This window comes from Geotrypetes seraphini, chromosome 7 (genome assembly GCF_902459505.1).
Source record: "Geotrypetes seraphini chromosome 7, aGeoSer1.1, whole genome shotgun sequence".
Taxonomy (NCBI): Eukaryota; Metazoa; Chordata; class Amphibia; order Gymnophiona; family Dermophiidae; genus Geotrypetes; species Geotrypetes seraphini.
Window position 1 is genome coordinate 197,116,608 of NC_047090.1, and position 26,735 is coordinate 197,143,342.

A 26,735-nucleotide genomic window follows, 5' to 3' on the forward strand; every position below is an offset into this window, starting at 1 on the left:
TGTATTATCTTCTGTGACATGTATTATCCTCTGTGTTATGTACCATTCTGTTAAACTGTTGTATCATAATTCTACTATTCCTGAAATCTACTCTTATCCTGTAATGTAATTCTCTGGAATTGCCCAGACATCTTCTATATTGTAATCCGCCTAGAACCGCAAGGCACAGGCGGAATAGAAATCCCTAATGTAATGTAATGTAATGATTTTGGGCTTAAAAGTGCCAGGTATGACAGACGTGGCTGTGGTAGCCTGTCTTGGCAAAGTTCCTATTCCTCAGCTGGAAAATATATGTGCCCTGCCCGTACTGCTATGACCTCTTGCTTTTCATGGGCTGATGTAGTTCAGGCCACTTGGAAACCCACCAAGTTTACTGGATTTCCAGGTATGTTCCTTAGCACGTTACCAGGTAGACACCTGCACCCCTGTAAATTTAACTATCCAGACTCCTCATATGTTCCTCACTCCCTATCACTATGGCCTTTACATTGACGGGTCTGGCGGTGATCCAGCTGCTAGAATAGAAATACGGGTCACCACCACTGGAGCTAGAACCTCATCCCATAAGGTTTTCCATACTGTTTTTGAAGAACTAGAGCACAAGTTTGAACCCAGTCATGCAGTCCATAACCTCTTTCTACAATTTGCTGAAACTATTGCCTCCTCTCTTAATGTTTCTAATTGCTTTGCGTGTGGAGGCACAAACATGGGTGAACAATGGCCTTGGGAAGCTAAGGAATTGTCCCTGTTTCCCTCTACTTCTTCAGTAACCCTCAATTTCTGTGCTCCTTCCCCTGCTGATTGGGTATTGCGTCATGGCATTGTTTTCAATGTCTGTAATCTGGCGCCTCTGCCTTAATGACTCTTTCCCCTTCATAGGCATTTCTTTATGTAAATCTTCCTACTCTTGGAACTTCACCCTGTCCTCTTGGACTCCCTGGCCTGCTAATGCCTCTTCCTTTACGGAAGCGTTCTCCCTTCTTCTCTCCTCTGCCCAATATGCTACCTTATGTACCTCTCCTAGGTCCTCGCCTTGGCCTTCTCCTGATGGTCTGTATTGGATTTGTGGTCACATGGCTCGCTGAGTCCTCCCTGCCTCTTGGACTGGTGCCTATGGCATGGGCACCATCCGCCCCAGTTTCTTTCTTATTCTCCTTGCAGTGGATGAGCAGTTGGGTGTCTCTGTTTTTGCTCCCCGTGCTCGCCGCTCTATTGCTGTAGGTGATTGGAATGATAGTGAATGGCCCCCTGAGCATATTATCCTTTATTATGGCCCTGCCACCTGGGCAGAGGATGGGTCTTGGGGCTACCACACTCCTATTTACATGCTTAACCGAATTATTCGCCTTCAAGCTGTTGTTGAAATTATTACCAATGAAACTTCTTTAGCTTTGAACCTCCTAGCCAAACAAAGCTCTAATATGCGCACTGCTAGCTATCAGAACCACCTCGCCCATGATTACCTCCTTACTGCAGAGGGTGGGGTGTGTGATAAGTTTAATCTTTCTAACTGTTGCCTTGAAATTGATGACACTGGTAAGGTAATTGAAGAGATTACAGATCGCATGCGCAGTCTTGCACATGTTCCTGTCCAGACCTAGCATGGCATTACGACCTTAGGGCGGTTTGATTCTTGGTTCCCTAATGTTGGGGCTTTGCGCCCCCTGCTCTTGTTTTTGGCTGTGATTTGCACTATATTCTCTCTCATACCCTGCCTACTTCCATGTTGTTTTAAAGTGTTACAGAGTACTACTGAACATGTGACTTTCCAGTTCCTTTCCAGTCATGGCTACTTGCCTGGTCCCTCCTCAGAACAAGAGTATGTTTTCCCTCACTCTGTTGACACTGTGTATGATGACTCAGAGTTTTAGGTTATATGTCTGCTGACTCCCACTCCTGAGCTTTATATTTGCTCTGTACTGTGATTTTATATTTGGTCTATTGTTTGTTTCCTTTTTAGCCCTGTGCATCTGCCTTTTGTGCCTACATCCTCTAGTTCTGGCATATACTGTTCTTCAGTTTAGATAGTTAAGTGGGCTGGTCCTCCTCCATGCCTTTGTTTCTTCCTCTCTCTGCCACCCTTTGTGTGGCGGCCCTCAGCTTGCAGTTCTTCGGCCTGCCAAGAGGAGAATGAGATGAATACCCTGGACATACTGGCCTAACTTGTATATAACTGGACACTACAGATATTTTAACACATATTTTCCCATAGCCTAAAACAGCCTTCCTTTACAAGCTAACCAGATGGAACAGCTTATACCTTGCTATCTGTGAACACATGTATCCTTTGGAAATGCTAACCCTGCTGGCCTTTGCTACAAAGTTCTTGTCTCCATTCCCTGCTGGGAGGATACTTCTCCAAGGTTCTGTGGCCATTGTTCATTTGTACTGAGCCTTTATCAGTACTGTATGACATATGCAAGGCACCCTGAAAAGCCATAAAACACCCATAATAAATAACAATCCCGAAGGACGAAGGGGGAGTAGGGATGTGGGGGCCTGGTACCAAGAAAGAACTTTTAAAACACAGGGTGGGCATTTTTCTTCCTGTCTTTGAAGCACGCCATGGGAACCAGGCACGGCCAGGGTGCTGGAATGTCACCCTTGCATCTTTGTTTCAACTTTCTGCATCATTCTGTCTACAAGGACGCCATCCTGAAGATGTACAGTGTTGTAAAACCACTAATCAGCATCTGCAAGGTGATAAGGATTCCAGACATTGAGGAAGAAAGTTCAAGAAGTGCCCTCTGTTCCTGCTAGGGCCCCCCCTCCTGGAAGTAGGGGGGGAGTAGGGAGGTGTGGACTGGGGGGAAAGATAGGTATACATTTTTGTACCAATAGGGAGGTACATGACCATAGTTCGGGCATGTTTTTTTGGAACAAAGAAAGAAATTCTCTATATAAAAATCCATGCATCAACAGGTAAAACCAGAGAGATTAACTTGTGTATGCTGGCGGGGATGTGCTAGCCCCCTGTCTGGTATATCAATGTAAGTTCTACTCTCCATTGTATATTCTGATGTCAGAGAAAGGGCGGGACCGCGGCAGAGGAAGCAGCGCAGGGCTCAGAGAAGGGGCAGGACCGCCGGCAAAGGAAGCAGCAGGGCTCACTGGCATCGGGAACCAACGGTAGGCTGCTTCTCCGTGCGGAGGGGACTGGGGGATGAATCGGACATCGGGGGGGGGGTGTGAGCGGTCCTTCAGGGTGGGGGTGCGAGCAGTCCCTCAGGGTGGGGGTGCGAGCGGTCCTTCAGGGTGGGGGGGACAGCGGTCCTTCGGGGTGGGGCATCAGGCTTTCAGGGTGGGGACAGGACTTCAAGGGAGACAGGCAGACCTTCAAGGGGGACAGGCAGAGTCAGGGCAGAGGGAAGGGCGACGAGAGGAGAGTCAGGACGGCAGAAGGAGGTTTTAATTCAAGGAGCAGCATGCGCGGTATACGTGTGTGCGTGCTATATATTAATTTGTTTACATAAATTTTGGTTTCCTGCGCGCTATACCCGTATGTGCGTTTTACATGGGTGCGCGGTATATGCGTGAAAATATGGTACTTCAGACCTCTTATAATTTCCATATTATTTCAGGTCCATATCCTGACTCTAAATTTTAATCACCTTCGCCTGTCCCATCCTATCTGCCTCACCTATTTTGTGTAAACAACTATAGAACTATGTACATCTCTGCAGGTGTGTGCTTCATGAGCTGTATCATCAAAATATATTGTATGATAATGAAAAAATAAAATAAAAAAATCACTAATCACAAAAGTAGTAAATATAAACCCTCAAATCATATGTGAAGAGGGAAAGCAACACTTATCTCAAATGGTATAACCCATGAACCAGCGCTTCTCCACAAGCAAGCGCAGAAGACCCCCCCTCCCCTTATTTAGTTTCATCTTCTTCTTTTTCTCGTACACAGGATAGCTTCACATCAACCCAACTCACCTTGAGGAACAGATTCCAGATCTTACAGGAAGGAACGGCCAACGAGAATCAGGAAGATGCCCATCACACGACTCCAGTTCCGGGGACACCTGATCGACATCCCCAAAAGAAGCGCAGAGTAATAGTCATCGGGGACTCCATGTTGAGGGACACCGAGGGACCAATATGCAGACCAGATATGCAGTCGAGGGAGATCTGCTGTCTGCCTGGAGCCAGAATACGAGATGTGACAGCCTGTCTTGATAGGCTTCTCAGGCCCCAGGACCACTTCCCAATGCTGCTCATCCACGTCGGAACGAACGACACTGCCAAGAACACTCTGGAGGGCATAGCTAGAGACTTCGGAGCTCTGGGGGAGAGGCTGAAGCAAACAGGAGCACAGGTAGTATTTTCTTCAATTCTTCCTGTTAGGGGCAAGGGAAGAGACAGGGTGAACGTATTCTGAAGACAAATGAGTGGCTACAACGATGGTGCCGGGAAATGAACTTCGGATTCCTGAATCACGGAGAGGCACTACAGGGACTCCAGGGATCAGACGGACTCCACCTGACCAACAGAGGTAAGAACGTCTTCGGACACCGAGTAGCCCGCCTGCTTCGAAGGGCTTTAAACTAGGTAAGTTGGGGGAGGGTACCCACTTATATACCGGAGCAGTAAGTAACAATCCTGATGAGGAGAACCAAAACTCCACTTCTAAGTCAGAGGTAAGTACCCTTGCTGCAAAAGATTCGCTAGGAGACACTCTAACTCAGATGGGTAACTCTCTACAGGAGTTTAGTAGACACATAGAGTGGAGAGCTATGTATGTTAATGCACACAGCCTAGGGAATAAATTTCTAGAACTAGAAACAGAAATAGTAAATGCAGACCTAGACGTGGTAGCAATATCCTAAACATGGTTCACAGACTCTCATGGGTGGGATATAACTATACCAGGATACAACCTGCTTTGCCAAGACAGAGAGGGTAAGTTGGGAGGAGGGGTAGCACTTTACATCAAAGAGGACATCAAGACAACTAGGATCACAGATGTCAAGTACACTGGGGAATCCATCTGGGTAAACCTGGCCAGAGGCGGAGAGAAATGCCTATACCTTGGTGTAGTATACAGACCTCCAAGACAATTAGAGGACAAGGACACAGAATTAATTGAAGACATTGAGAATATCACCTTACGAGGGGACGTTGTCCTGCTAGGGGACTTCAACATGCCTGATGTAGACTGGAACAACTTGTAGTAACAGGAGGATATTAACGTCCATGAAGGGAGTACAGCTCAAACAAATGGTACTAGAGCCCACTAGGGCCCAGGCCATCCTGGACCTGGTACTTACGAACGGGGAAAGCGTCACGGAGGTCTCGGTGGGAGAAACGCTGGCAACCAGTGACCATAACATGGTATGGTTCAACCTTAGAAAGGGCTTCCCTAGATCACAAACAAAAACGAGGGTACTCAATTTCCGGGGCACTTACTTCGCAAGCATGGGTGATTTCGTCCACCAGACGCTGCAGGTTCAAGAAATAACGGATGATGTGGAAGCTATGTGGTCAACACTGAAAATGACACTACACGAATCAACTATCCGCTACATAAAATCGGTAAATAAACAACAAAGAAAGAAGAAACCCCTTTGGTTCACAGATGGTCTCACACCTAGTCAAGGACAAGAAAAGAGCATTTCTTTCATACAAACGCACCGGGGAGAAAGAAGCTAACATTGAATACAGGACAAGGTCTGCAACGGTCAAAACAGCAGTCAGGGAGGCCAAACTTCGAGTGGAAGAAACTCTAACAAAGAACATTAAGAAAGGGGACAAATCCTTCTTCAGGTATATTAGTGACAGGCAGAAGAACACAAACGGGATAGTACGCCTTAGAACAGCAGACAGGAATTATGTGGAAACAGATTCCGAAAAAGCCAAACTACTGAACGATTACTTCTGCTCTGTCTTTACCTGCGAGGCACCTGGACACGGGCCACAGCTGGAAGCAAAGCCAAGCAAGGAAGACCATTTCAGAATTTTGAGTTCTCACCAGCTGATGTTTACAGCGAACTGTCAAGACTCAAGGTGAGCAAAGCCATGTGACCAGACAAATTGCACCCAAGAGTGCTGAGAGCTGTGCGATGTCCTGGCGGAACCGTTAGCCATGCTCTTCAATCTCTCCCTGAGTACTGGGTGAGTCCCCCTGGACTGGAAAACAGCTAACGTCGTTCCTCTGCACAAAAAGGGCTGCAGAGCGGAGGCTGCGAATTACAGACCAGTGAGTCTCGCATCAATACGAGTTTACGAGTTTTACGAGTTTATTAGGATTTTATATACCGCCTATCAAGGTTATCTAAGCGGTTTTTACAATCAGGTACTCAAGCATTTTCCCTCTCTGTCCCGGTGGGCTCACAATCTAGCTAACGTACCTGGGGCTATGGAGGATTAAGTGACTTGCCCAGGGTCACAAGGAGCAGCGCGGGGTTTGAACCCACAACCCCAGGGTGCTGAGGCTGTAGATCCAACCACTGCGCCACACACTCCTCATAGTGTGTAAACTCAAGGAAACACTACTTAAATGTAAATTAGACACAATTTTGGATGAGGGGAATCTAAGGGATCCTAGTCAACATGGATTCACTAGGGGTAGGTCATGCCAATCCAATCTTATAATCTTCTTTGATTGGGTAACAGGAAAGCTAGACTCGGGAGAGTCTCTGGACATAGTGTACTTGGACTTCAGTAAGGCTTTCGACAGCGTCCCACACCGTAGACTATTAAACAAGATGAAATTGATGGGGTTAGGTGAGACACTAATTGCATGGGTCAATGATTGGCTGAGTGGAAGACGTCAGAGGTTGGTGGTCAACGGCACCCTCTCTGAGACATCGGAGGTGACCAGCGGAGTGCCACAGGGCTCGGTCCTGGGTCCACTCCTTTTTAACATATTCATAAGGAACTTGACCCGAGGGCTTCAGGGTAAAGTAACTCTATTCGCTGATGACGCCAAACTATGTAATATAGTAAGTGAAAGCAATCTGCAGGATAGTATGACGCAGGATCTGCTTACGTTGGAAAACTGGTCCTCGACATGGCAGCTGGGCTTCAACGCTAAGAAATGTAAGGTTATGCATCTCGGTAGCAGAAATCCATGCAAACCTTACACCTTAAATGGAGAAACACTAGCTAGGACTTCAGAAGAAAGAGACTTGGGAGTAATCATCAGTGCAGACATGAAGGCCGCCAAACAAGTAGAGAAGGCCTCATCCAAAGCAAGGCAACTTATGGGATGTATCAATAGAAGCTTCGTTAGCCGCAAACCTGAAGTCATAATGCCACTGTACAGAACCATGGTGAGACCTCATCTGGAATACTGTGTGCAATTCTGGAGGCCACATTACCGTAAAGACGTGCTTCGAGTTGAGTCGGTTCAGCGGATGGCCACTAGGATGATGTCAGGGCTCAAGGATCTCTCGTACGAGGAAAGACTAAACAAATTGCAGCTCTACACTCTAGAGGAACGCAGGGAAAGGGGGGACATGATTGAGACATTTAAATACATCACGGGACGTGTCGAGGTGGAAGAAGACATCTTCTTTCTCAAAGGACCCTCGTTCACAAGGGGGCATCCGCTCAAACTCAGAGGAGGGAAATTTGATAGTGACGTAAGGAAGTATTTCTTCACAGAAAGGGTTGTAGATCACTGGAACAAGCTTCCAGAGCAGGTGATCAAGGCCACCAGCGTGCTTGACTTTAAGAATAAATGGGACGTCCTAGTGGGATCCCTACGAGGGTCGAGTTAAGGAACTAGGTCATTAGTACTCAGACTTAATGGGGTGGGTCAGTAGAGTGGGCAGACTTGATGGGCTATAGCCCTTTTCTGCCGTCATCTTTCTATGTTTCTAAATCTGCTATGGCTACTTCTTCTTAATGAAAATTCTCTTCTTAATTTTATGGTTTTATACCTCAGATTCTGGAGCAGTATACCCAATTCAGGATTTTGATCATATTGCCTTGTAGCCTTATACATGCTCCTGTAACATCATAGAATGTCAACCACCTCCCTATTTTTACTAGTAAAATGCTTAACTTTATTTTAATATTATAAATTACGCAAAACTCAAATTTATAAAAAAAGCAAACTACTGTCTTAAGATTTTAAATACCGATGTTTCATTTGTCACACAAGTTATTTCAAATGGAAACGGCAGACTGGTGTAAAGCACAATTTCTTATAATACAATCTTTCAAGGTTCATATTCAAAAAGCAGTGCTTATCTCTCAGATGCTGTATTTAAGCACTTCAACTTAGTTTTCTTTTTGTCAGGTCCGACGCGGCCTGCATTTCGCGGGACAAACAGGTCTCCCGCTGCGTCAGGGCTATTAATGCAACGGAGGCTTAGCAGCAGTCCACCACTTCTGCCGATGTCATCTATCTACATGCTTTTATTATTCATTCATTAATTACATTTGATCATTAATAAGTATGCATATCATTTGCATTTTTATATTTATTTTAGAATGCTGGACTCCTGACACAGGCACATTCAACAAAACATGGCCGTGTTGGGTCGTCATGTATTGTTGCTTCCTATTACCCTTCCGGTAGCATTTGTCCTTTGTTTGCCCCCTACCCATAAATAGTTCAAGTCAGTATCTTACCCAATCAATGCCACACGATGGCGTATATATTCTGTTGCATGCCCCATTCCTAGGGGAAACATTGCTCGACTTTTTGGGTCAACTTTGGCAACACTTGGAGGCAGCTGACGGGCGGAATACCCAGATGGCATCAGAAGAGAGACAGCAGACTGGAAGAGAGAGCCAGCAGAATCGATAAACTCTGAATGACTATCATTACTCCACTGCAAAAAAAAAAAAGAGAAGTTGCAAAGAGAAAGTGAAAAAAACACTCAGCTACTTGTATAATTGTAGAAGCCCATTAAAAACAAAAGAATACCCACAGCCACCGCAGGGCCATCTCCTTCACTCTCCTATATACTGATCTGGGATTGTGTCTTACATGTCTCTCTCCTCTGCTCCCATACCATAGGCTTGTGCAATATGAGCAGCAGCTATTCATTCCTCATGGGCCTGTAGCATACGCCTGGGTCTGCTAGCCCCCCACCCCCACCCGTCCTTAAACTTATATAGTTTAATTATGGTTGTACTGACTATTTGGATTCAATTCAGCCCCAAATAATGCCCTGAATACTTTCTTCGTATTCAATTTGAATACAAATAAAGTTGTGCATTAATGTGCTAAATCTTACTGAAATAAACATTTGGGGCCTGATTCTGGAAACGGCGCCTGCAAAATGGGCACCTACCGCCTGTTAGTCACCAGTAGGTGCCACGTCCAGAATCTCATCTATTTTTTGTACAGTAGCAACATTCCTTGCTACCAATCCCAGGACAAGCATGTCTGTCTCAATAACAGACTATGGATGAACCTGTCCAAACCTTTTTTTAAACCCATCTATGTTAACCACTGTTACCACATTTTCTGGCAACAAGTTCCAGAACTTAACTATTCTTTGAGTGAAAAAATATTCCCTATTAGTTTTAAAAGTATTTCTCTGTAACTTCAATGAGTCTCCCCATATCTCTGTAATTTTTGATGGAGTGAAAAATCAATCCACTTGCACCCGTTCTACTCCACTTAGGATTTTGTAGACTTCAATCATATCTCCCCCTCAGTCATCTCTTTTCCAAGTTGAAGAGCCCTATCCTCTTTAGTCTTTCCTCATATTCTGAAACCTCGCCCACAGACATGATATGCTTGTGTATCTGAATGTAAAAACTGCTTAGACAATCTTCATTGATAGGTAGTATATAAGTAAGAAATGTAAGTAACAAATTAGTTACTTTAAATTGAAAACCTTTAGCAGCACTGCTACCACACAGGCACATAATGGAGGAGCATGCTCCTCCATACACACATCCTATTTCGATTACTTAAACTTAACCTTTCTTCCAGCCATGATTTATTTTATAAATCTCCTTCTCTGAGCTGCCATGTGCCTTGTATCCCCAATTCTCTATTGTCCAATTCTCTATACCTACACACCCACTATTAGAAACACTTCAGTTTCATTTAAACATCACATCATCTTCTGATTTCCTGTCACCCTCCTCCTCCCGCTTCTGCTTCCTTTCAATACCTCCAAACAACACTAAGGTCCATTTTTAACATTGTAAACTGGCCAGGTGCTCAGCGATGGTCGATATATTAAAATTAATAAACTTGAACTGGAAGTTTTTAAGGTTTAAGTTTAAATTTAACTAAATTTTGCTCAGCCCTTAAATGTGAAGGTAATGAGTTCCAAATTGTAGGGGCTGTAGTTGCGAATGAAAAAAGTGGTTGAAGCTACAGCCTCAGCACCCTGGGGTTGTGGGTTCAAACCCCGCGCTGCTCCTTGTGACCCTGGGCAAGTCACTTAATCCTCCATAGCCCCAGATACGTTAGATAGATTGTGAGCCCACCGGGACAGACAGGGAAAATGCTTAGATAACCTTGATAGGCGGTATATAAAATCCTAATAAAACTTGAACTTAAACATGGAACATGAAGAAGGTGTTGAGATGCTGATCTTAAGATTCTCAAAGGATCACAAAGGATGAAAAGCTTATGAATGAAGGCAAGTTCTTTGGTGTACATGGTTTTAAAGAAAATTAAAGCAATTTTATATGTAATTTGTTGAGGAATTGGTAACCAATGTGTACTCTTTAGCAGGGGAGTAACGTGACCAAATTTCTTCTTCTTCATTAAGCACAGTTACTTACCGTAACAGGTGTTATCCAGGGACAGCAGGCGGCAGTGGCGTACTAAGAGGGGGGCGGGGGGAAGCAGTCCGCCCCAGGTGCACGCTCCAAGGGGGTGCACAGCTGGCCGGATCCGGAACCTCCCGCGCTGCTTCAACTGGCACTTCAGCACGGCTGCCGTACTTAGAGCAGAGTCGGCAGCCGCGCTGAAGTGAAGAAGGTTCCGCGATGATTGCGCCGTTTCCCTCCTCTGTTTCAGAAGCGGTAAGTGACATCGGGGGGGAGGGGGAAGGGGTGGACCGGCAGCCGCAGTCATCACGTGATCTTGCCGCAAATAACTGCGTCTGCCGGCCCAGCCCCCTCCAACGTCACTTACCTCTTCCATAGGAGCAGAAGCAGTCATCGCGGGATCTTTGGGATGGATACAGAAAGGAGGTCAGGGTGGCATGAAAGGGTGTGGAGGGTGACAAAGGAGGGTCAGTGTGCTATGTAATCATGCTGAAGGGTGACAAAGGGGGGTCAGGGTGGTAGGGAATCATGCTGAAGGGTGACAAAGGGGGGTCAGGGTGGTAGGGAATCATGCTGAAGGGTGACAAAGGGGGGTCAGGGTGCTATGGAGTCATGCTGAAGGGTGACAAAGGAGGGTCAGGGTGCTATGGAATCATGCTGAAGGGTGACAAAGGAGGGTCAGGGTGGTAGGGAATCATGCTGAAGGGTGACAAAGAAGGGTCAGGGTGGTAGGGAATCATGCTGAAGGGTGACAAAGGGGGGTCAGGGTGCTATGGAGTCATGCTGAAGGGTGACAAAGGGGGGTCAGGGTGCTATGGAGTCATGCTGAAGGGTGACAAAGGAGGGTCAGGATGGTAGGGAATCATGCTGAAGGGTGACAAAGGGAGGTCAGGGTGCTATGGAATCATGCTGAAGGGTGACAAAGGAGGGTCAGGGTGGTAGGGAATCATGCTGAACGGTGACAAAGGAGGGTCAGGGTGGTAGGGAATCATGCTGAAGCGTGACAAAGGGGGGTCAGGGTGCTATGGAGTCATGCTGAAGGGTGACAAAGGGGGGTCAGGGTGATAGGGAATCATGCTGAAGGGTGACAAAGGGGGGTCAGGGTGCTATGGAATCATGCTGAAGGGTGACAAAGGAGGGTCAGGATGGTAGGGAATCATGCTGAAGGGTGACAAAGGAGGGTCAGGGTGGTAGGGAATCATGCTGAAGCGTGACAAAGGGGGGTCAGGGTGCTATGGAGTCATGCTGAAGGGTGACAAAGGAGGGTCAGGATGGTAGGGAATCATGCTGAAGGGTGACAAAGGAGGGTCAGGATGGTAGGGAATCATGCTGAAGGGTGACAAAGGAGGGTCAAGGTGGTAGGGAATCATGCTGAAGCGTGACAAAGGGGGGTCAGGGTGCTATGGAGTCATGCTGAAGGGTGACAAAGGGGGGTCAGGGTGGTAGGGAATCATGCTGAAGGGTGACAATGAGGGGTCAGGGTGGTAGGGAATCATGCTGAAGGGTGACAAAGGGGGGTCAGGGTGGTAGGGAATGAAGTAGGCCGCTGTCGGAGCCTACACCGAGATAGAGACCTCACACTCTATATACTGGTATCAATCAATAAGGATATTTATTAGCAAATCAGTAACAGCTTACAAGAATAAATCATTCAGCATATAGAATAACAGAATGTGATCTTCAGGCCTGAGGATCCTCTGATGTCTGTTCTGTTCACTTCCTCTTAAATGCCTGTTTTTATACATTTCTAAGTGGTCAGCACCACGTTGGTCTAAATCACATGATACATCTTTATTGGTTCCTTTCTTGCATGTCATTACATCTGTAAATTCATTTATTGGTTTATACATTTGTGTCACGCTATACGTATGTCCAGTTTACCGTAAGGCCTATCCTTTTCCCGCAAGTGTCCCTTTAATCTACCATATCAGCAACTTCCGAGCCTCATCCCTCCGCCCTTTTATCACAAGACACGTCTTACTAAATGTAATTCTCGAAATTCTATTCTTGATCATGAGATGTGTTCATCATAACAGGTGTGAGGCCCTCCTGCCATACAAAAGAGTTAAGCATTGCTTGTTTGTTCCTCTTCATAAGTTTCGCTTAGCTTAGTAGGTTATTTCCCAACCAGTATGTGACAGCTGGCTAATGCAGTCAGAAATGTCTTTTTAGTTTATTAATATATTGAATTGCTAGAGCAGGAGGAGAGAAAGGGGATTTTTCTCATTTTGATGTCTGGTTTCTTCACCTTTGATCATACCCTGAATGTTTACTTTGCCATTTTCCACATAATACTATGACTAACAATTGCATATTATAATATTGTATTAATACTTTTATAGTTCTCAATCCTTATACGTACTGTGACACGCTATGCTGGTCTGGATTAGTATAGTCTGTTGGTGGGCATTTGTCCCTTTGATTCCTATCATGCGCGACTTCGAGTACTTGGCCCTATGCCTGTGCTTCACAACCACTGACACATTCCACCTTCTGCCTGGATGTCAAAGCCACCTGGGGCTTTGAAGAGGGGATGAGAGGAAGAGAGAAAATACGGTAAACTCTGGTATGAAGGAAAAATACACTCATTAAGTCCTTGTATGATACAGGGTCTCATAGTTTGATATCCTGCATCTGCAGCCTGTGGGGTGAGATGACAGTATATATGGGCAGCTAGCATTTGCTGTGACTCGGATTCGAACCGAGGTTGCTGCGGGACCAAAGAAAGCAAGGAATGGTTGTACTTTATCTAGCAGGACAGTATCATTATAAACAGGGTGAATATCAATATTACCGGTAAGGAGAACCGCTAAGTAAGTAGCTAGTCTCCGGGTAGTGAAAGTGACAGCGGGGAGAGATAAAATTTTTGACAGAACATGAGTAGAATGCAATGTAATGTACGCATATGGTAGAAATTGATAAATTTTTTGAACCGCGTTAACAGCGGTGACCACCCCCTGTTCACAGTGGTTGAAACATACTTCAACCGGTGTGAAAGAGCCGGACAGGTAACAGATAGTATGATCATCCTGACAGGCCACCGTGGCCCACCCCTCTGGGTGGTTGATAACATACAAATCAACAGGGAGAGATTGGGAAGGTAACATAAACTGAGGGGCTGATTTTAGATCGGTTTGTAGGGATTTAATAATGTCAACATCAGGGGGGGCAAGGTGAATGGGCTGTTTCCCCTCTGGGTTCCCTTTGAGATGCAAGTGAAGAGGTAAAACACATGTGCTTAAGCAAGGAATGTACTCCCTACAATAATTGAGGAGGCCTAGTAAGGCACGTAGGTCATGAACAGTGTGGGGAATGGAAAGTTGGTCAATTTCATTAAGTAAAGTAGGGCAGAGGAATTTGCTATCTGCGCGGATAATGTGGCCAAGAAAAGTGACTTCCTGCTGGCAATATTGTAATTTATCAGAGTTAATGGCATATCCTTTGGAAAGCAGATAGTAAAGAAGATCGTCAGTAAGTCGTTGGCAAAGGGATTCAGTATCAACTGACAAGAGAAGATCATCCATGTACGCAAAAAGGGAGGCTTGAGAATCAGGGGGCAAAGTATCCCAAAACCCCTGTAGGTCATGAGAAATGACGCGAGAAAAGATACCAGGGCTTTCGTGGAGGCCCTGAGGGAGGCGCTGCCACATATAGCGGTCAGTACCTATTGTGAAAGCAGTAAGTGGTCGAGAATCGGGGTGTAAAAGGATAGAGTAGAAAGTGTTATTTAGGTCGATGACAGAGAACCAAGCATGGAGGGTAGAAGAAGTAAGTTAAGTGACAGGATTAGGGACGATTGGGAATATCAAATGGAAGATCAGGCTTTAGCTGAGCAGGGGAAAGAATTCAACCAGCAATCGAATCAGTGTCTGTTCCAAGAAAAAGAGTGTTGACAGGAATTAACCATAACATTTATAGAAAAAATAAAGGAACGGCCGTCTTTTACTTATATTTTGCTTACTCTAGCTACTTTCCCCGCTAGTTCGCACATTTTATTCTAGCTACTTTACCCGCTAGTTATTTATTTTTATTCTAGCTGCGTTACCCGCTAGTTCTTTCGTTTATTTTTAGCTACGTTACCCGCTAGTTCTCGAAGGACCAGTAGGACAACTGAGGATGGGAACCCGGTCCCGGGCAAATCAATGTAGAGTACTGCTCCAGGGTCCGGGACCATCCAAATTTGATACCAATGGGTCCTTATGAAGGGAAAAAAAAAGGATTAGTAATGAAGAAGAAGAAGGCAGTGTTTAAGGCAGACCATATTCCATTGCTGGTTTTAAGATGAAAGAAAGGAAGAAATTGCATAAAAAGGGAAGCAAAATAATGAGGGCAACACAGCAAGTCTGCAGTAAAATAAGGAAGTTAATGTGAAGACAGTTAATAAGTACAAACATTAAACCCAGAAGCAAAATTTGGCCAGAGGAAAATTAATGGAGAGGCAATCTGGCAAGCAGATTTTAGGCCTGCAATCCAGTGAGGTCGCTTAAGCCGCGTGCTCTCTCCTCTCACAGTTGAGGGTCGCCACTGAAATAGGCCGCTGTCAGAGCCTACACCGAGATAAAGACCTCACACTCTATATACTGCTCACACTCTATATACTGGTATCAATCAATAAGGATATTTATTAGCAAATCAGTAACAGCTTACAAAAATAAATCATTCAGCATATAGAGTAACAGAATGTGATCGTCAGGCCTGAGGATCCTCTGATGTCTGTTCTGTTCACTTCCTCTTAAATGCCTGTTTTTATACATTTCTAAGTGGTCAGCACCACGTTGGTCCAAATCACATGATACATCTTTATGGGTTCCTTTCTTGCATGTCATTACATCTGTAAATTCATTTATTAGTTTATACATTTGTGTCACGCTATACGTATGTCCAGTTTATCGTAAGGCCTATCCTTTTCCCGCAAGTGTCCCTTTAATCTACCATATCAGGGAGCCTCATCCCTCCGCCCTTTTATCACAAGACACATCTTACTAAATGTAATTCTCAAGAATTCTATTCTTGATCATGAGATGTGTTCATCATAACAGGTGTGAGGCCCTGCTGCCATGCAAAAGAGTTAAGCATTGCTTGTTTGTTCCTCTTCATAAGTTTCGCTTAGCTTAGTAGGTTATTTCCCAACCAGTATGTGACAGCTGGCAAATGTAGTCAGAAATGTCTTTTTAGTTTATTAATATATTGAATTGCTAGAGCAGGAGGAGAGAAAGGGGATTTTTCTCATTTTGATGTCTGGTTTTTTCACCTTTAGTATTCTCCAAAGGACTTACTGTGCTTCACCTGTATCATACAAGGACTTAATGAATGTATTTTTCCTTCATACCAGAGTTCACCGTATTTTCTCTCTTCCACTCAGGAATCATGCTGAAGGGTGACAAAGGGGGGGTCAGGGTGGTAGGGAATCATGCTGAAGGGTGACAAAGGGGGGGTCAGGGTGCTATGGAGTCATGCTGAAGGGTGACAAAGGAGGGTCAGGGTGGTAGGGAATCATGCTGAAGGGTGACAAAGGGGGGTCAGGGTGCTATGGAGTCATGCTGAAGGGTGACAAAGGAGGGTCAGGGTGGTAGGGAATCATGCTGATGGGTGACAAAGGGGGGTCAGGGTGCTATGGAGTCATGCTGAAGGGTGATAAAGGAGGGTCAGGGTGGTAGGGAATCATGCTGAAGGGTGACAAAGGGGAGTCAGGGTGCTATGGAGTCATGCTGAAGGGTGACAAAGGAGGGTCAGGACGGTAGGGAATCATGCTGAAGGGTGACAAAGGGGGTCAGGGTGGTAGGGAATCATGCTGAAAGGTGACATAGGGGGGTCAGGGTGCTATGGAATCATGCTGATGGGTAAGAAAGGGGGTCAGGGTGGTGTGGAAGCGTGGTGGAGGGAGAGAAAGGAGCAGATGCTGATGGAATTGCAGGACAAGAGACATAAGGGGGAACGATAGAAACATAGAAATAGACGGCAGATAAGGGCCACGGCCCATCTAGTCTGCCCACCCCAATGACCCTCCCCTACCTTTCTCTGTGAATAGATCCCACATGTCTATCCCATTTGGCCTTAAAATCAGGCACGCTGCTGGCCTCAATCACCTGAAGTGGAAGACTATTCCAGCGATCAACCACCCTTTCAGTGAAAAAGAATTTCTTGGTGTCCCCGTGCAGTTTCTCGCCCCTGATTTTCCACAGATGCCCACTTGTTGCTGCGGGACCCTTAAAAAGAAGATATCTTCTTCCACCTCGATGCGGCCTGTGAGATACTTGAATGTCTTGATTATGTCACCCCTCTCTCTGCATTCCTCGAGCGAGTAGAGCTGCAACTTATCCAGCCGTTCCTCGTACGGGAGATCCTTGAGTCCCGAGACTATCCGGGTGGCCATTCTCTGGACCGACTCCAGTCTCAGCACATCCTTACGGTAATGAGGCCTCCAGAATTGCACACAGTATTCCAGGTGGGGCCTCACCATGGATCTAAACAATGGCATAATGACTTCAGGCTTATGGCTGACGAAACTCCTGCGTATGCAACCTATGATTTGCCTTGCCTTAGATGAAGCTTGCTCCACTTGATTGGCAGTCTTCATGTTCTCACTGACGATCACCCCTAAGTCTCGTTCTGCTTCAGTTCTTGTTAGGATCTCGCCATTAAGGGTGTAAGTCTTGCATGGATTTTGGCTGCCCAGGTGCATGACTTTGCATTTTTTGGCATTGAAGCTGAGTTGCCAGGACCTAGACCAGTGCTCCAGTAGGAGTAGGTCGTGCATCATGTTGTCGCACACTGAATTTATGTCTGTTGTGCTTTTGCCCACTACATTGCTCAGTTTGGCGTCATCGGCGAATAATGTTATTTTACCTTGCAGCCCTTCTGCCAAGTCTCTTATAAAGATGTTGAATAGGATCGGGCCCAGGACCGAACCCTGCGGCACTCCACTGATTACCTCTGTCATTTCGGAGGGGGTGCCGTTCACCACTACCCTCTGAAGCCTACCTCCAAGCCAGTTCCCAACCCATTTCGTCAATGCGTCGCCCAATCCTATAGAACTCATCTTGCTCAGCAACCTGCGGTGTGGTACGCTATCGAATGCTTTACTGAAGTCCATGTACACGATGTCCAGGGACTCCCCAACATCCAGCTTCCTCATCACCCAGTCAAAGAAGCTGATCAGGTTGGATTGGCAGGATCTCCCCTTAGTAAATCAATGTTGACGGGGATCCCGTAGATTCTCCTCGTTCAGGATCGTATCCAATTGGCGTTTGATTAGAGTTTCCATTAGTTTGCACACTATTGATGTGAGACTCACCGGTCTGTAGTTTGCTGTCTCCATCTTGGACCTTTCTTGTGGAGTGGAATGACGTTAGCCATCTTCCAGTCCAACGGGACGTTACCCGTACTAAGGGAGAGATTGAAGAGCGCGGATAGCGGTTCCGCCAAGACATCACACAACTCCCTGAGCACCCTGGGGTGTAGGTTGTCAGGCCCCATTGCCTTGTTAACCTTAAGCTTTGACAGCTCGCAGTAGACACCGCGGGGTGTAAACTCGAAATTACTAAACGGGTCATCTGCGTCAACCCTTGTCTGTAGCTGAGGGCCAAGTTCTGGCGCCTCGCGGGTGAAGACTGAGCAGAAGTATTCATTTAACAGTTGGGCTTTTTCCGAGTCCGCTTCTACATAGTCTCCGTCTGGTTTCCTAAGACGTACTATCCCGCCTGAGTTCTTATTTCTGTTACTGATATACCTGAAGAAGGATTTATCTCCTTTCTGGATGTTCTTCGCTAGAGACTCCTCCATGCGGAATTTGGCCTCCCTAACTGCTGTTTTGACGGCTTTTGACTTGGTCAGATAGACTTCCCTAGAGTTCTGTTTCCCTGATTGTTTGTAAGAGATGAATGCTTTTTTCTTCTCCTTGATGAGGTCCGAAATCTCTGCAGAGAACCACTGTTGCTTATTGTTCCTTCGCCGTTTACTTACTGATTTAACATAGCGGTTTGTTGCTTCTTGTTTGGTGGCTTTCAAAGTCGACCACATTTCTTCCACGTTATCGGCTTCGCTTTGTAGCGCCTGGTGAACGAAGTCTCCCATTTCTTTGAAGTTTGTGTCCTTGAATTTGAGGACCTTGGTCAGTGTGGTAGATTTAGTGAAACCTTTCCTGATATTGAACCATACCATGTTGTGGTCACTGGAGGCCAATGTGTCGCCCACCGAGACCTCTGTGATACTTTGCCTGATCTCTTGTTGGTTCCAACACCAGTTGCCTGAGTCTTGCTCCCTTCATAGAGTTTAATAGCCTCCTGCTGCTGCCGGAAGCAGAGGAAAGCGTTTCCCAATCCACATCAGGCATGTTGAGAAGTCACCTAACAATACTGTGTCCCCACGCAATGTGATATTCTCTATATCTCCGATTAATTTCATATCTAGGTCATCCTGTTGTCTTGGAGGTCTGTATATTATGCCAAGATACAGGCATTTGTCCTTCCCTCTGGCCAAATTTACCCAAAGGGATTCCCCAGTGAAGTGGACATCTGTGATTCTGGTGACCTTAATGTCATCTTTAGTATATAATGCTACACCTCCTCCCATTTTGCCCTCCCTGTCCCGGCGAAGCAAGTTGTAACCCAGTATGACCATGTCCCACCCGTGGGATTCCATGAGCCAGGTCTCAGATATCGCCACCACATCCAGGTCGGCATTCCTCATTTCTGTTTCTAATTCCAGGATCTTGTTTCCCAGACTGCATGGAATTCGGTTGTAGGGAGAGAAAGGGGGCAGATGCTGATGGAAGTGGTGGGAAAGAGAGAGAAGGGGCAGATGATGGAAGCGGGGAGAGAGAAGAGGGCAGACGATGGAAGGAGGGGGGAAGAGAGAAGGGGCAGATGATGGAAGTGGAGAGAAGGGGGAGAGAGAAGAGGGCAGATGATGGAAGTGGGGAGAGAAGAGGGCAGATGATGGAAGTGGGGAGAGAGAAGAGGGCAGATGATGGAAGGAGGGATAAATTAAAGGAGGGCACATGATGGGGAAAAGGACTGAGTTAGGGAAATACTGGAGGGGGTGAGGGAAAGAGGTGGGGAGCTGTAGGTAGACAGTTAAAAAGGAAATTGATGAGAGGGTAGTAAAACATAATCTAGATGGATGCAGAAAATAAATTGAAAAAGGAAAATGAGGGAAGAAAGGGATTGCAGAAGAGAGGTGTGGGAGAGGGAAGGAGAAGAGAGAGATGCCAGACCAATGGGGATGAAAGGAGAGATTGAAGGGGGAGGCATACAGTTTCTGGAAGGGGCATCGAAGGAGAGAAGATGCCATATAGGGACAGAGAGATGGCAGACAGTGGATGGAAGGAAGAGAGTAACAAGAAGATGAGGAAAGCAGAAACCAGAGAAGACAAAGGTAGAAAAAATTTTCTATTTATGTATTGCTTTAGGAGACATGTGTCACTGTTTCTGTGGTGTTGCATTGTATGCAGAGTCCAGCTTCTTGCTGGTTCGATTTAACCTTTGTCTATGTATTTCTATTTTATCCCCCCTTTTACAAAACTGTGGAGCGTTTATAGCGCCAGCCGGTGTGGTAGCAGCTCTGATGCTCAGAATTCTATGAGCGTCAGAGCTGTTACCACCGTGGCTAAAATCCACACAACAGTTTTGTAAAAGAGGGAGGGGTTAGTTTGTAATGATATATTCCATACTAGGCGAAGGTGTTTTCTGTGTTCTGTGTGTTCGAAAGACATGGTTTTCTATTAGGATTGACGGTGTGGGATTGATTTGTACTAATCTGGCTTGTTTAGTTTTACAATGGGTGTATTGATGTACTGCTCACTGCATATGTAAGATGCTGCCTTTTCCTAGGTACTCATGTGTGACGTGTGGCTTGTTACTAAAAATCATGTTTTTCGCACAGATGGGGGGGGGTGCCAAAAAATGATGGGCCCCGGGTGTCACATATGCTAGGTATGCCACTGGCAGACAGATATTCTCACATATGGGTGACATCACCGATGGAGCCCCGGTATGGACACTTCAAAAGTGCATCGCCACTTTAAAACTTTAGAAAGTTTGCGATAGCCCGCACCATCATGTGCGAGTGCCTTCCCGCCTGACGCAGGGCCCGCGTCTCCTCAGTTAAGATAAGCCAGCTAAGAAGCCAACCAGGGGAGGTGGTTGGGTTGTGAGAATATCTGCCTGCTGTCCCTGGATAACACCTGTTATGGTAAGTAACTGTGTTTTATCCCTGGACAAGAAGGCAGCATATTCTCACATATGGGTGACCTCCAAGCTAACTAGAATGGGATGGTGGGAAAGTTGGCCTTCAAGAAAATAAATATTATAATAAAAACTGGCCGAAGTACCCATCCCATCTGGAGAAAATCTTCAGATAATAATAAGAGGTGAATGTGTGAACTGAGGACCAAAGGGCAGCTGTACAGAATTCCATAATAGGAGTAAATTTAAGGAAAACTACAGAAGCTGCCCTAACTCAGACTTTATGGCATGTGACATGACTCACCAGGTGTAGACAAGGTTGACCAAAACAGAATGAAATATAGGTAACCAAACAGGTAGAAACCAGTATCTGAGAAACAAAATGCCCCCAACTTGTTAGAATCAAAGGAGACGAAGAGTTGGGGGGAATCCTATAAATGTTTGTCCTGGTGATGTAAAAAGCAAAAGCACACTTAATAGACCAGAAAGGAAAGATCCGTGTATCCTACAAAAAAAAATGAGGATTAGGAAGAAAAAGCAAGTGATTGAGATGAAATTGCGCTACCCATTTCGATAGAAATTGTAATTGCGTGCGAAGAAGCACTATATCAGAGAAAAACTGTGAACGATAAATCTGCTTCCAACACTTGTAACCCACTGACCCTCATGGCAGAAGTGAGCAAGAAAGGAAAAAAGAACTTTCCAGGTGAAAAACTGAAGATGAGCTGTGGCCATTGGCTGAAATGTAGGCTTCATTAACCTGGAAAGAACCCCATCAAGGTCCCAGACTACAGGTGAAGATTTGAGATGTAGTTTCACCTTGAAATGCCTTTTCATGAATCTGGAGACCAAGGGAGGAGTAGAGAGAGGGTGTCCCTCGACTACATGTGAAAAGCTAGAACAGTACTGAGAAAGATTCTAATAGACAAAGTAGAAAATCCACACCATTCCAACTGACAAGGAAGTGGGATTTGGATGATGAAGAAGACATCAGGAAGAAAACCTAACCTACATTTGGTTAAGATAACAATATAGTGAGGCTGGTTTCCTCGAGTTATCAAAAATCTTGCAGACAGGCTGAGAGACATGTAATACAGAAAAGGTCGGCACAACAGAAACCCAGCTGCCAGGTGGAATGATTGCAGGCTGAAACATAGAAAATGTCCATGCTAGTGATAAAGCAGAGTAGACAAAAATGGCAGAGGTATTTGCTCCCTCATGTTGAGGGAAAGAAGAAGGGAGAACCAATGCTATCTGAGCCATCCAGAAGCTAAAAGAAGCATGGTGGCTAACTCCTGATGTACAGTAGATTGAACAAAAACATCAACATGAAAAGAGGACGGAAACGCATAAAAATAAACATGCTCGTCCAATCTAGAAAAGATGCCCGTCATTCAGACAATGCAATGAGTATAGTCTGAAAAGAGTATAGTCTGAAACAAAAGTGGGGCGGCTGAAAATTGGTGCAAGTCACCAAGAAGTCTGCCCGTGGAGTGCTCCACTGAACTTAAACGTATGGAGAACTGCAAAGCTAAGAGTCCATTGGTTAAGCTGAATAATTATGTCTGATAGAGCAAGACAATCGTCAAGATAATGAGGCAAGCAATTGCCCAAAGCTAGATTTTCTGAGCCTCTAGACATAACTGGAAAGACCCTGTGGCTCCATGTGTTTATGGAGTACCAGGACTCAAGAAGTGTTGAAAAAACAAGAGCAAAATACAACACTTTGAACAAAGTAAGATGATATGAAAAGGTGTGTTCCTTGAAAGACTAAAGTCCTTGGTTTAGAAGGACATGCAGTTGTGCTTCCCAGGTATAAGGCAATGGGTCATCAATATCACCCCTTGAAGAGGAGGAAAGTGCAAAAAAAGAGTCCTGCAATGAGTACAGAGGATGTCATACAGCATTTAAGCAACTGCTGAACAGAGGATGGTATAAAAAGATGCTGTTGCTAAAGAGCAAGGGTCCACTGAGAAATATGAAGATGGAGTATTGCTCGTAGTGTTTCATGATACATGGAAGCCTTGTGGCCTCAGAAAACCTTCAAGTGCTGTGCAGACAATGTTCAAATTTGAAACAGGTGGATACAGAGGCAAAGGAGAGAAAGTTCGGAAGAAGAAATGTTCTCAGTAGAGAAGAGGCCAAAGACTGAAAAACTTTGTTAGGGTCACTGCTGAAACTGAAGAATAGCAGTCGTATAAGAAATTAAAATCCGAAGACCACAAAAAAACAGAGTGTCATTGCCACAAAACGCAAGCACTCCCACTCAATAATGAAAAAGATGAGAGGCCTAAGAAGGGCCTGGTAGTGCAAACTGCGCTAAGTGATTAAAAAGCACAAGTACATGCAGGAAGCCAGAAGGAATGACAGATAAAAACAGGCTTCCGTGAAACCCAGAGAGCTGAGACTCGGGAAGGGTAAAAATAATACACCTGGGTGCTAAAACAACAATATAACCGAAAGATGTTGAAAACCAATCGAGTGGAAAGGAGAAAAACTCCAGACCCCTAGAACTCGGGGATGGTAATAGCCGGATAGTGGTGAAAAGTCCTAAGGCCAAAAGGCTAAGTGACTCAGAAATGAAAAGAGGGCAATGTAAGGAAAAAATATACAAATACCCCTCAAACTAGCAAAAAGAAGGAAATGCTGTGATCGAAAACAGGAGAAGAAAAAATATCCTAAAAAGGATTGAGTGGCCTCCTCTTTCCCTACAGCCACTCCCAAACCTCCGGCATGAAGTACAAAGGGATGAAGGAGACTCTGGCATAGTGTGGATGCTCTCAAGCAGACACCATCTAACATTAGTGGAACAGTGGAAGACCAGTGAAGAACAAATACACCTGGTTGATCCTGTATTGCAGTGAAACAAAGGAGTAGCTGTATTGACAGGAAAACTAACAGATAGGCTCTCCACCCTGCTACCTGTGGAGGCGCGAATACTGTTCAAATTTGCTTGTATCTGCTTCAAGCAAGTCTGGGGCCTAGCACCTTCCTACCTGCAAACACACTTCACTCTACACAACCCCACACGTACAACCAGAAACAAAACATCTTTGCATACCCAAAGATCACAGGCTGCAAATACAAATCCTTCCTAGACAGAACCTTCATGTTCCAAGCAAACAGACAGCAATCCTGGCTGGGAAATCACATAAATAAAGCCAGACAGACCTACAACACATTCCGAAAATCAATTAAAACTGTTCTATTTGGCAAATTCCTTGCTCAATCAGATCACCTCTCTCAGGTATTCTTTTCCCCTTATAACCCCATTGTATTATGTAACATCTTTGCTTCTCCAATTCATGATGTAACTTCATTCTTCTTGCATCTTGTAATTCGCTGATTGTCCAGCCTTCTTTCTATGTGAACCGCCTAGAAGTCAGTTTGACTATGGCGGTATAGAAAAATAAAGTTGTTGTTGTTGTTATTGTTGTTAGTCCCCGCCACACAGAAAAAGTCAATGTTCATTGTTACTTTTTTTTTTTTTAATGACCTTGAATAATAATAATAATAATAATAACAGTTTATATAACGCAGGACCGTGAAGTTCTATGCGGTTTACAATGAATTAGAAAGATTCTATAAATTAGAATGAATTACAATGAATTAGAAAGATTCAATGCGGTTTACAATGAATTAGAAGATTCTACAAATTGAATGGAACATTCATAGCTAGAGATTAGTGGTTGACAGTTTACGGGATCGGATTTGGGGGGTGAGATTATGATGGGGTCGATTAGAAACATAGAAACATAGAAAGATGACGGCAGAAAAGGGCTACAGCCCATCAAGTCTGCCCACTCTTCTGACCCACCCCATCAAGTCTGAGTGCTAATGACCCAGATCCTTAGCTCGACCCCCATAGGGATCCCACGTGGATGTCCCATTTATTCTTAAAGTCTAGCACGCTGGTGGCCTTGACCAGCGTGCTAGACTTTAAGAATAATCTCTCATAATCTCACCCCCCAAATCCGATCCCGTAAACTGTCAACCACTAATCTCTAGCTATGAATGTGCAGATTCGTTACCTAGGTACTTCAAGAACAGGTATATTTTTAGATGTTTCCTAAATTCACCATAGTTATTTGCGTATATAATTAGTTTTTCCAGGTCTTTGCCCCATGTGGCTGCTTGATACGATAGAAGTTGTTGATGGTGTCTCTTAAATTTACATCCTCTAGCCGATGGGGAAACGAACTTCAGGTGTGTTCTTCTCTTATGTCTGTTGGTTGAGAAGGAGAAGAGGTCAGTTATATATTTAGGGGCTAGACCAGATAGTACCTTGAAGCAGGGACATCCCAGGGACATCCCAGCTTCCTGGCTGAACCATTATCTGTTCTTTTCAATCTTTCCCTAAGCACAGGAAGGGTCCCCTTGGACTGGAAAACCGCCAACGTAATCCCACTCCACAAAAAGGGCTGCAGGACAGAGACAGCAAACTACAGACCAGTGAGTCTCACGTCTATAGTGTGTAAACTCATGGAAACACTGATCAAACAGAATATTGACACAAACCTAGACCAAAAAAACCTGCTTGATCCACACCAACACGGGTTCAACCAGGGAAGATCCTGCCAATCTAATCTGATTAGCTTTTTTGACTGGGTTACTAGACAACTGGACGCTGGAGAGTCACTGGATGTGGTATATTTGGACTTCAGTAAAGCATTTGATAGCGTCCCTCATCGAAGATTACTGAACAAGCTGAAATCGATAGGATTAGGAGACACTAACTACATGGGTTGGGGATTGGCTGAGCGGTAGACTTCAGAAGGTGGTGCAATTATTGGTCAGATAACTCCACAGTGTTAGTTTAAAGTCTAATGGGGCTGCTTTCATAATGTCAGGGGGACAGGGATCTAGAATGCAGTGAGATTTAGTATACTTGATATAGAGTTTGATAAAGTTATTCCATTCTAGGTCCTGAAAGGAGTTCCAAATCATATCCGCTGGTATTTCATTTCCGTGTATGTTGGCTATTTGATGTGCATGTGTGTTGTTTGTCGGACAGTTGTTCCTTAGGTTTGCAATTTTTGAGTCAAAGTGCTGTGCTAGATCGTTTGCTGACGGTAGTTTTGTATCGTGCATGGATTGACTGTGACGTGTGGTGTCAAATAAATTAGTAACCAAGTTGAACAGTTCTTTAGTGTTGATTCCTTTTGAACTCGTATTGAAGGCAGAGTCAAGTAGCAGAAGACGATACTGTGGACAAAATTAATCCAGTGTACAGTAGCAATGTTGGCTCTCCTTCCATATCAACACCGAAAAGAAAGTCTTAGTTTTGAGGATATGCTCTGAAGGAACACGTCAAAAAGGCTGAAAAGACTGATGTTAAATAGCTTGAAGCACTGAGCTGAATGCTGCCTTTACCACCTAGAATGAGAAGGAGCAGGTATATAGAGACTTGAGCCTGAAGACTTCAAGGTATATTGTCACTAGAGATTCATAAAGAAGTTGAGGCGTATCAAACGCAAAAATAGGTTTCACTCTTTAGAAGACAAGCTTCATAGGAGCCCCTGAAAAGGGGAAAAACGGAGACTCTAGATCCATATAGAAAGTCTCTCTCAAAAAGGAAAGAAGTAAAAAATTGTAATATTTTCCCTTCGTGATTAGAATCCCAAACTCTAAAAAGTTTGGTACTGTAGTTAAGACTGAAGAAGCAGAGTCAGGCAGTGGAAGATAATGCTGTGAGCAGCCGAAGCTAAAGCTGAAGAAATAGCATCATCATACTAAAAGGCACAGTTCTTGCTCAGAGTCGCCAACCAAGGCAAGATTTTGGATAAAATGAGGCCATTGGTGGAGAATCAGTGTTGAAGACTCAAGATTATGGTCGGTGCCGTGACGG

At 44.9% G+C, this 26,735-nt stretch overlaps 1 protein-coding gene across 4 annotated transcripts in view; it reads right to left on the reverse strand.

Annotated features, from left to right (window-relative positions):
* The window catches only part of COQ6 (coenzyme Q6, monooxygenase), a 318,766-nt gene that overhangs the window by 51,301 nt on the left and 240,730 nt on the right, over nucleotides 1–26,735 (reverse strand). For all 4 annotated transcript variants that reach the window (XM_033951988.1, XM_033951986.1, XM_033951987.1 and 1 more), the window contains one exon: nucleotides 8,592–8,794. In XM_033951988.1, the coding sequence (XP_033807879.1) occupies nucleotides 8,592–8,794 (203 nt within the window). The remainder of the gene's footprint in view (nucleotides 1–8,591; nucleotides 8,795–26,735) is intronic.